Source organism: Suncus etruscus, chromosome 12 (assembly GCF_024139225.1).
Source record: "Suncus etruscus isolate mSunEtr1 chromosome 12, mSunEtr1.pri.cur, whole genome shotgun sequence".
Taxonomy (NCBI): domain Eukaryota; kingdom Metazoa; phylum Chordata; class Mammalia; order Eulipotyphla; family Soricidae; genus Suncus; species Suncus etruscus.
The window spans coordinates 32,562,099-32,573,930 of NC_064859.1; the positions used below are offsets into that span (position 1 = coordinate 32,562,099).

An 11,832-nucleotide genomic window follows, 5' to 3' on the forward strand; every position below is an offset into this window, starting at 1 on the left:
AGGTAGATAGATAGATGATAGATAGATAGATGATAGATAGATAGATAGATAGATAGATAGATACAGATAGATATAGATAGATAGATGATGATATATAGATAGATAGATAATAGATAGATATAGATAGATAGATGATGATATATAGATAGATAATAGATAGATATAGATAGATGATAGATAGATATAGATAGATGATAGAAAGATATAGATAGCTAGATAGATAGATGATAGAGAGATAGATAATAGATAGATAGATAGATAGATAGATAGATAGATAGATAGATAGATAGATAGATAGATAGATAGATAGATAGATGAAGATTCCTAAAAGAAGAGCTACAGGTCCATTCCTTAGCCATGCATTTTCCTTCCCCCAAAAAAGTGGCATCAAATACTGTCCGCCCTAGAAAGATGTGAGGGCTCCTCATATGCGAATTCAACGCTAGGTCACTTCTGTTTTGGAAAGGATGGGGCAGATCCCTGCAGGATCAATCTCTCCCCAATTTCTCCTTGCCAAGAAAGCGGCTGCTTCCACAGCTCAGCCACGCACGCGCCTCGCCCTGCCGGTTGCCATGGGAACCGCCAAGCGCCTCGGTGGAGGCTGCAGGCCGCGAAGCTTGTGCAGTGTGGAGCCCCAAATATGGAGCTACCGGACCCCGTCCGCCAGCGGCTGGGAAACTTCAGCCGGACTGTGTTCAGTGACTCCAGCCGGACCGGGCCGGAGTATGGCGAGGGTCCCGGTAAGTAGCGGAGAGCCAAATTAGTGGGTAGCTGTGCTGGAGAAATTTTGCCCGGATCCAAAATGGCCGTTCCGCCTTCAGCTCCTTTCGAGCGCTGCCTGGAGAGACTGGCACGGGGCCTCGGGCTCGGCGCTGTGACTCGGGTTCTTCCCGGTCTAAGGCCGGGAGGCTGTTGTGTTGGGCGGGTGGGGCGGACGGGCCTCCCTGGCCCAGCCAGCAGGCCCGGTTCTTGCTCCAAAACAGAAACCAGAAATCCACCTTCTTCAAGCACCTTCTTTGAAGGTCGGAGCTTCTCCAAAAAGCAGTCACTTTCCTGCAACCCATGATGCAAAAGCAGCATGCTGTCAGCCAGACCCAGGCAGAAACTTTTTGTCTTTGTAACTCTTATTGGAAAATAGACACCACCCCCCTTCTTCTTCCCTTCTCAGAGACTCTTAAAAAGGAGCAGAGAAAAGTAGTCAGGTTTCATTTGAATTTTTGTCACCCTCATCACTTGCTTGTCCCATATCCTTGGGCCTTTTCTTGATTAAGGAAATAAATTTTAAAAAATCAAAAAATTGGTATGTTTTATGTTTCTGTTTCTAAAGCTGAGATTGAATAGCCATGAAAATGTGTCCAGGGTTAGCGACTTTTTTTAAATAAAGGATCAAACTGTTTATATTTTAACTGGAGGTCAGTTCATTGTAGCCATGATCAACGGTGATGGAGTAGATAGAGCAGGGTTTCATTAAAACTTTAATCCCATAATCATATGATTATCAGTGTATTTATATTGCCCTTAAAATTACCAAATTATTTATAAATGTGAAAAACAGAGAGCTGGTAGCTTGCCAATGATGAATTTAAAGTATTTTAAATTCTATTTACAGAGTTCAGCTTTTACTTCTACAAAATTTACTAGTTTGTATTTTGAAGATTAATTTACATATCAACTTCTTTATTAAAAAATGTTTAAAGAACCACGGTTTACAAAAGCTATTGATAGTTGAGTTTGAAACATTTAATATTTCAACATCAATCCTACCACCAATGTCAACTCATCACCAATGCTACCATACTGTCATCCTCCAATCCCCCCCAAAAAATCTCCCCCATTCTGTGCTTGCCACCTTGGCAGCACATTAGAGTGTTGTATTTTCAGCTTAGATATTATGTTTTCAATGTTAGAGTCTGTGTTTTGAATGTATAGCTATGCCACCCATATCGCCAGTATAACCCAAACCCCAACCCTTATTTAGCTATCACTTCCCTTTCTCATCTTCCTTCCCGCCTCTATTTCTTTTCTTTTCTGTGCTTCTCCCTTGGCTCCGGGATCAAGAGTGATCTAGGTCTTTCTTCTTCTAGCTTATTTCACTAAACATGATATCTTCCAAATAGACCCAGATTGTAACAAATCATCATCCTTGTATCTGAATAGTACTCCATGTATATATGAGCCATATATCGTGTGTATATATATATATAGTACATAATATTGTATATACGTATCCATTCACCTGTCGTTGGACACATTCCATACCTTAGCTATTGTACTAAGTGCAATGAATAGTGATATGCATATGGGTTTTTTTTTTAATTAATGTTTGTAAGTCCTGGGGGTAGATATCCAAAAGTGGGATTGCTGGATCATATGGTAGCTCAATTATAAGTTTATTCTCTCCATACTGTTCAACCCCTCTATACAGAGGTTGAACCAGACAACATTTCCACCAGCAGTAGATGAGAGTTCCTTTTTCTCCTTATTGCCACCAATACAGATTGTTCCTAGTATTTTTGACATGTGCCATTCTTACTGGTATGAGATAAAACCTCACTTTTTGTCTTATTTTGGATTTCTCTCTATATATTAATTTTCAACTATAATATTTGATCCACTGAAATAACTCAAGATGTTTATGCAAGTTCTAGAATGCTATTCTTCACAAAAAATTGACCAATTTTTTGCTCCAAAGGTTCTAAATATTTCTGCTTGATTTTATCATTTCTCTCTCTCTCTCTCTTTTTTTTTTTCTGTGAAACTGAGCTGGGTTTATTTGTACTGTCCATAGCTAATCTAGAATAGTACTCTTGTTTAAAAAAAAAAAAACAGTCCTAGGCTAGTGAATTTGTCTTGGGATTAACTGATTTAAAAAATTAATTTACTTACTAGGTACAAGCAGAAAAGAGGTTAGAGGGGTTAAGGCACTTGCCTTGTAAGTGAGTGTCTGTGATAATAGTTCAGTCTTCATCATTGCAGGGAGTGGCTCCTGAGTACCACTGTGTATAGCCCCATAAAATATCATAATAATCAAAAAATCCTGAAAGCTAATGAAAATCTTGCTGTGCCAGACCATTTATTTTATCAGACCATATATCTTAAAGTAACTAAATGACAATTAAAAAAATACTCAGCTATGAAGAAAGAAAAAGAGTTAAGAATTTTATTTTAGTCTTCATAAACTCATATTTAGAGCACTTGATTTCAGAATACCTATCTGTTGTTAAAATTACTGAAATTCAGTCAAATTTAGACTGCAACTGATGTCTCAAATGTTAAAAGTGAATTCTTAATTTAAGACTTTTCTGGGCTGGAGCAATAACACAGCAGGTAAGACTTTACACACAGTTGACCCAGGTTTGGCAAATGCCTTAACGGGGTGCCATCCCTGGCATTTCATATGGTCCCCTGAGCCTGCCAGAAGTGATTTCCGAGTGAAAAGCCAGGAGTAACCCCTGAGTGCCACCAGTCATGACCCAAAAACAAAAACAAATACTTCTTTCCTTTACAGAAAAGCACAGAATCAGCCTCTGACATGAAACTTACATATCATAAATAACTGAAAATAGCCTTATGGCAGTATGTTTTTGTTCAGTTATTCTTTCTACTTATATCTAGACGCTAGGTTCTATGAGGGCCTTAACTAATGGGATAGAAGATGATCTGTACTTAGGAGATGATGAATAAGAGATAAAGGAATCAGACTAATATTTATTATATATGCCAAAGTGAAATAATACATTTTCTCCCCATGCCTGTTCATTACATGTGAGATAATTTTTATGTTATTGATTACAGATAAAGGAAGCTCAAAGAGGTTAAGTAATTTATGTCAAGTTCAGCAACCAAGTTCCTGAGATACTCAGGGAGTTCCTGAATTATTTGGGTTTCAAAGCCAAGTATATTAGACATATTTCAACTTCTTGAAAACACCAGACAGACCTTAAATGGGGAGAAGATGCCTCTTTGCTCACGCTATAGTTAGAGGGGGAGAAGATTTGCTTTGATGGGAGAATAAGGTCAAGCAGGGATTTATGGGAAAGGTGGCAATGAACTGAGCAATAAAGCTCTGATGGGATTAGATCATGCTGCTGGAAAAAAGTGTGTGTTTAATTTGGAAGATTTTTTTTTACTGAGCTTAGTTGGTCTAAGATTAGTTTTATGTATTTTGTGCTCATTATTTTTCACTTTTAAAAAGAAATATTATTTCTAGCCGACACTGAGTGACACAAATAGAATCAGGTCATTTTATTTATTTTTGAAGAATTATTGGCATTTATTTTATTATTATTTCTTAAATGTTATAGGAACCACCCCAGTCATCTGTACTATAAGTTCTATACATAGAGCTCTATAAAAGAGGTCATGATTTTTAATACTTGTCAAGTAGAATCCATATTGATATTCCATATTTAATATATGCTAGTGTTCTGCAAAGTCATTAGGTCTAAGTCTCATGGAAGCACACACACCTTCCTTTGCAAAGCCTTGGGATGGATCCTTGGCACTGCATTCCCTGCTCCCTCTGCCCAACTCTAATTGCCAGTTATATCCCCACAACAAATGTGTTTGTTTGTTTTGGGGGCCACACCTGGCAGCACTCAGAGGTTACTTCTAGCTGAAATTGCTTCTGGCAGGCTCGGGGGACCACATGGGGTGCCGGGGATCTAACCAGGGTCCATCCCAGGTCAGTAGCATGCAAGGCAAACACCCTACTGCAGTGCTATCACTTGCCCCCCCCCATAAAAAATTTAAAAAGTTATCAAACGAGTGGTAAATTGAAACAGTAATTGAAAATATAATACATATTCCCAAGTAGCCATCATAGGAAGTAAATGCTATTATATTTTATTCCACCATCAGTAATCATAAACCATTGTGAAATGTGGAGATTTTGTTCGCGATGATGCTGAGAATCAAACTCAGGGACTTACATATGTGAGAGGGGTGATATAATGCTGAACACCATTCCTGAGCCCAGAATTTGAAGTTTTGCTGAACCAATACTTTAGTTGTTAGTAATAAGGAATTAGAAAATTTCTAGGACATAGACCAGGCTTAAGTGTTTAATCTTTTTCTCTGTCTTCTATAGATAATGAAATGGTCTCCAGTTTGGCATTGCAGATGTCTCTTTATTTTAATGCTTACTTTTTCCCATTTTGGTGGATGAGCAGTATTGCAATGCTTCAGATGAAGGTCAGTCCATGCTTTTTTATATCAGTAAAATTTGTACTGTGGTAGCACTGGAGATGCATTGTACACAAAAAAAACATTGGTATTAACACTATTTTAACTATGTTGTCTCAATAACAATTATAGAAAATTAACAGAATTAAATATCTTAATTTTTGTCTATCAGATTTAGTAGATTTACTATATGGAAGATTTGACATCTTTTTTTAAAATTCTTTTAGTATTCAATCCTGCCTGATTACTACAAGTTCATTGTGGTCACAGTTATCATCCTAATAACCTTAATTGAGGCTATCCGGTTATACCTGGGCTACATGGGTAACCTGCAAGAGAAGGTAAGTTCTTTCACTTCTTTTCTCAATGCTACACATAAATGCAATAAGGTTATAAAAGCAAGGAAAAGGTTGTGAGTGATTTTTGCTAGAAGTAAAAGCCTACAATTAGGCCTTTACACATTTATTTTGAGCCCTAGAGATAATCATGGCTACATCTGGCAATGTTGAGGTTGGGGAACGCTAGGCGATATGCAGGATCAAACCTATGTAAGGAATGAACTCCACCCTTTTGAGCTATCTTTCTGGCCCCTAAATTAATCTTTTAAGCCTTAATTTTCATCATGTATGAAATTGGGGAAATAGATATTTTCTCAATTTGTGGGAATTTCCCTGTTTTTAAGAATTTTAAGAATTTCCCTCTGTTTTTATTAGCCTTGAAAATAAAGTACCTTAACCCCTCTACTATCTCTTCTGCCCTTTGATCTATTTTTGCTTGCACCTCGTAAATAAAATTAAATTAAATATGTGTATTTGGATCTTGACTAAGAAAATGGGGAGAAACTATAAACTGATTTCCTATGCCAAACACATGTTCTCTGAGTCATTTCACTATAAGCCCTGTTTAACTGTCTCAGTTAAATTAAATTAAATTAAATAGATTTCTCAGTTTCCTAACCCCAGCACCCTAGGATGAAGAATTCCACATCCTTTTCCTTCTCTTACAAGCCAAAACAAGAATTCTCTTTTTTTTTAATTTTTGGTTTTTTTTCTTTTTCTTTTAATTTTTGAAGATGCAATAGTGGTTTCTAATTTTATTAAGCAATAATTGTTTTATTATTTGAGCTCTACCAGAAAAATGGCATATGTATATATTTCAGATAATTAGTACAGAAAATTTAGTTAATATCCATCACTTGATAGATACAGACCTTTTCCTTGTTGCTATCTATTCTTTTAGCAGCTTTTAAATATACCAAACAGTCAGGTTAGCAATAGTGATTATGCTCTGAGTTCCATTCCTAAATTAATCATCTGACTGGCACTTAGTTTTGTTTGGGGCCCTCCCAAGTGGTGCTCAGGAGTTCTTGGAGCCCTCTCAGCAATTATCAGCCAAGTGGGCCACTCAGTTGAATGAAATATGTAATGCTGTCCCATGGAATCACCAGGGCCACCTGGCAGTGCCAGGGCTATCAGGGCTACATTTGGCAGTGCTGGAGGCTAGGAATCAAATGGGCGCCAGCACATGCCTTGTGCTAACTAACCCCTGTATTAATTTCTGAACCTGATTGTCAGGTCTTATCCTTTGACCATCACCACCAGTTCCCCACCTCCCACGGTAAGTAGGATCTCTGTTTCCAGGGACTTGGTTTTGATGATTCCACATTTAAGTGAACTTATACAATGTATATCTTATTTCAGACAGCACAGTATATTGAAGATCTATCCATTTCTTATAAGTGGCATGATTCTCTCCTTTCTTGCAATTGAATAGAATTGAATTATTTCTTTTACCTACCCTTATAACTCTTATTTCTTGTATCACTTAGGGTATACCTTTAAGTGTTGTGTTCATTTTTTTACTAAGTATATATTAATACTGCTGCATAAATTAATTTGTTCTTCTAATTGTGAATTCTTTGAGCATTAGGACTATGTTAATACTCAAATTATTCACAGATCCTATAATGTAGCTTCAGCATAGTGGAAAAGTATTTCCTTATCTATGGAAACAAAACATTACTGATTTCATCCTAATTGTGTCATTGCAGGTTCCTGAATTGGCTGGTTTTTGGCTTCTAAGTCTTCTGCTGCAGTTACCTTTAATTCTTTTCTTGCTCTTTAATGAAGGCCTAACAAATCTGCCTTTGGAAAGAGCAGTACACATTATTTACACTATTTTCCTCACTTTCCAAGTGGTTTCAGCATTTCTTACCTTGAAAAAAATGGTAAATCAGTTGGCTACTCATTTCCACCTCCAAGACTTTGACAGACTTTCTGCAAGCAGGAAAGATGTAAGAATGAGATCCTGTATAGAAGAGATTTGAACAAGAACGACTGGGTAGAACTGAGTCTAGAAGACAAATTATTAAAAATAGAAGAGATCTAGCACATGCAAATGAAGAAATCAAGTGTTTTCAATCTATACAGTGTTACTCCAATTCCACAGTTGGAACAATGATAGGACTTCTGTTTTCCCACACCTTGCTGTACTCTAGGCTTCCTCATTACTCCATGCTCAGGGATCATGCCGAGCAGATACAGCAGACACCTAACCCACTGTTCCAGCCCCAATAATACTATTTTTATATTATGTGAAAGGAGCCCTAAAACCTAGATGTTGTCTACCTGATATAAACAATCTTTATTTATGTTTATGTCAATTTTTTAAGATACCTCAATAGAAATCGGTGATGCAGTCACAGACTGCCAGTTTTATTGTTATCTTTTTTAGTTTGTACCTGTAACTAGAAATTTAATATATATACATATATTTGTTTGTCTTGGGCCACACCTGGAAGCACCTAGGGATTATTCCTCGCTCTGTACTCAGAAATCATTCCTGGCAGGCTCAGAGGACCATATGGATCTAATCCAGGTCGGCTGTGTGCAAAACAAACAATCTACCCACTGTGTATCACTCTGGCCCCAAAGTCTTTTTTTAAAGTGATTTTTAAAACTTGTTAGCTATCCATGACTTAGCTGTATGATCATGTCTTGAATCATATGGCAATACTTTGAATAGTCTGTGTATTAGATCATATTTGTAAATGAGGACACCAAATTTTCATGTTTAATAGTATATTCTAACCTTAGTCTTGTTATCACCGAGATTAAGAACACAGGAGGATTATCTTGGTATTAAGGAATTTTTTAAAATTACCAAAATGGGGCCAAGTGATAGCAGTGATACGGCATTTGCATTGCATGCTGCTCACCCAGGACAGACCAGGGTCTGATCCTGGGCATCCCTATGGTCCCCCGAACCTGCCAGGAGTGATATCTGAGTACAGAGTTAGGAGTGACCCTTGAGCACCACCGGTTGTGACCTAAAAACAGCAACAGCAACAAAAAGCATCCAAAAAACACATGTTCAGCATTGATTGTATGCTAAATATCTTGATAATAAATTACAAATATGTGTATACTTAAGTATAAGCAACAAATCATTTCTGCCTTAAGCAGTTCCTTTGGGCAGTGGGAATATTTTTATAGAGTTGTAGGGCAGGAAGTAAAAATGCATATGTATTAAAGAGACATGTATTGAAAGCATATTATTGGGGGGAAAAGTATTGAATAGCAAACATACTAAAGAGACTATGTAACAGCACTGCTTTAGGCACATTAATCCTTATAATCTCATAAAACATTATTCACTATAGAATGTTTTATTAGCAATGAATTCATAGAGGTTTTACTTGCCTTTTAATACATTATGAGAGTCATTTCTTGGAAGACTGTGAGTTTGCTGAATCATGAAGTAAACTTTCTATTTGTTTGTTTTGGGGCCACAAACAGCTGTGCTCGAGTTACCCACTGGCTCTGCACTCAGGAATCCCTCTTGGAGGGCTCAGGGAACCATATAGGATTCTGGGGATCGAAACTGGTCAGCCACATGCAAGGCAAATACCCCTACCCACTATACTATTGCTATGGCCCTGGAGTAAACATTTTAAAGGACTTGGTACTATCACCATGTTGTAATATCTACTTTCTGTCCATTGCACCCACAATTCTTCTAACTATACAATAAAAAATATGACAAGGAGAGACTTCTAGACTTGAGTTACCTATTCATCTTTGTTTCTGAGTAACTGTCACAGGAATAGTCTCCCAGAGACGGGGGTGGGGGGTGGGGGGGAGTCTAAAAACTGTGAAAGAAGTGCAAAGAATAATAATAATAAAAGATTTTGAATTAAGGGAAAACTGATAAGAGTCAGGAAAGGATTAGACAAGCTGGGAGCAGTCAGCAACAAACGGTGAGATGTGACACAATAAAAACTGGGTCATTGAGTTGGGACAGCCTTAGGACATAAAAAGACTGAAATGAAGTAAAGCTCTGGATTACTTTGTTCTTGAATATTGAATTTTTTTCAGAAGCATGGAGCATGAATTATTATAGTGATAAGCCAAGATTGGAAACATAGCCAAGAAAAAAGAGGTCTTTAAGGGATTGTTTAAAATGTGCTGAAGGAATAATTTGGTTTGGCTCAAAACGTAAATTGACATAAAGCTTTTGCATAACAAAATAGGTGTAGAAGCAGAAAACAATGAGGCAGAGGGAACAATTTACGCTCTGCATTTGTTATAATGTGAAACCTTAATTTTTTTGCCTCAGATTTTTTGTATCAAAAGACAAGCTATGTTTAATAAGTGTAGTTGACACTAAACTGTATGGGCCTCTCAGTTCTAATTTTAAAGAACAAAACCCAAAATTTTAAAGTTAAAAAACAAGATTAGTTCATTGTAAGAATCAGTCTAAAAATCTACTCTCACCCCCACTCCCCACCCCAGTGTTAAAGAATTTTAAAATATTTAGATCCTAGAAAAATCTGTTTAAAATAGGTTTAAAAACAGTCTGTAGACAGCACTTGCATCTTTCTGAAAATGAGGTTAGTATAAGCATGCAACAAAGTCAAGAAAGAACAATTCTTTTTTTTTTTTTTTTTTTTTTTTGGTTTTTGGGCCACACCCAGTAACGCTCAGGGGTTACTCCTGGCTATGTGCTCAGAAGTTGCTCCTGGCTTGGGGGACCATATGGGACACCGGGGGATCGAACCGCGGTCCGTCCAAGGCTAGTGCAGGCAAGGCAGGCACCTTACCTTTAGCGCCACCGCCCGGCCCCCAAGAAAGAACAATTCTTAAAAAAAAAAATGAAAACTGGAACATTTATTCTATGAAAAAATAAAGACACTTGGAAAATTATCTTAGAAATATGCAATCTAGGGGCCAGCGTGGTGGCGCTAGAGGTAAGGTGTCTGCCTTGCCAGCGCTAGCCTAGGATGGACCATGATTTGATCCCCCAGCGTCCTATATGGTCCCCCAAGCCAGGAGCGACTTCTGAGCACATAGCCAGGAGTAACCACTGAGCATTACCGGGTGTGGCCCAAAAACAAAACAAACAAACAAACAAAAAAGAAATATGCGGTCTAACTGAGGGAACAGAATTTCTGGTACCACAAACAAAGACTTTATCACAAGTTCCACTCCTGGACCTGTGCAGATACTGAGATCTCTAGATACAGAGGTAGGATTTTATCACCCAGGATAAAGCAGAAGTCTTCCAAACACCACGAAAGCACCAAGGGGAGAGTAAATGAACCTGAACGGGAGTCTATAGTTAATCCCATGACAATATACTCCAAGAGAATTCCTTTTTGAATGACCCCAATATTTACTGTGCCTGTGCAGGAGGGGGGAAAAAAGGCAAAAAGCACAAAACATTTATTTATTTTATTTATTTATTTTTTATTTACCTATCTACTTTTTTGTCAATTTCTTTGTTTTGGTGTGGTTATCGAAGTTGTTGTCTCCATTTATATTTATTTTTTCTTCTTTATGTGCTCTGCCATGTTTTTTTATCTCCAGACCATGGCTTTTTTGTGGTGCTTATCTTTATTGTTGGAGTGCTCACTGGATATTTTATTTGACACTTCTTTTTGTACTGTAGGGGTGTTTCACCTTCTTTTTCCCCTTCATCTCTCAAACCGATGATGAGAGCCTCTAGAAGGATTCCGCCCATTTTCAGTGTATTTGATTTTTTTCCCCCACTTTATTACTTTTCTCTTCTTCAAACAAAACAGCATAACTTGAACTATCTAGTCCTGCCTCCCAGTTAGAGGGGGGAATAAGTGAGGTACCAAGACCGAACAGGTGTAAGACCGCTAAGTAGTAAGCTAGGTACAGAGGGGACCACATATTCTAGCAGTCCCGGGAGTGAGGGAGGAGGATATGGGAGGTAGGATGGGAACGGAGGTGTAGGGAGGACAAATCGGTGATGGGAACCCCCCTGATTTTATGTAATTATGTATCTAAAATATTATTGTCAATAATATGTAAGCCACTATGATCAAAATAAAAATTATATTAAAAATAAATATGCAGTCTAAATAAGTTTTATAGATGAACAGCCTTGTCTAGAAAGGACTTTTTAGCCCAAATTACTATATACAATCACAGTATACATCACAGCTATTTGTCCTTTATTCTACAGATCTAAGCATTTAACACCTGGCTATCTTTTTTATCATTATTTTTTATTTTAATGTTTTTGAAACCATTATAATTTACAATGTCCTTCTGACTACCTTCTTTCTAGAAATTCAGGGAGGAAATAAAGAATGTCCTTGCCTTTCCATTTTTCAAAACT

General features: G+C 37.4%; 1 protein-coding gene across 1 annotated transcript; it reads left to right on the plus strand.

Moving 5' to 3' along the window:
- Nucleotides 1-599: 599 nt before the first annotated feature.
- Nucleotides 600-8,095, plus strand: TMEM17 (transmembrane protein 17). Its single transcript, XM_049784754.1, has 4 exons — nt 600-740; nt 5,090-5,193; nt 5,412-5,525; nt 7,235-8,095. The coding sequence occupies exons 1-4, from the start codon at nt 641-643 to the stop codon at nt 7,508-7,510; spliced, it is 594 nt and encodes a 197-aa protein (XP_049640711.1). The 5' UTR covers nt 600-640; the 3' UTR covers nt 7,511-8,095.
- Nucleotides 8,096-11,832: the final 3,737 nt, after the last annotated feature.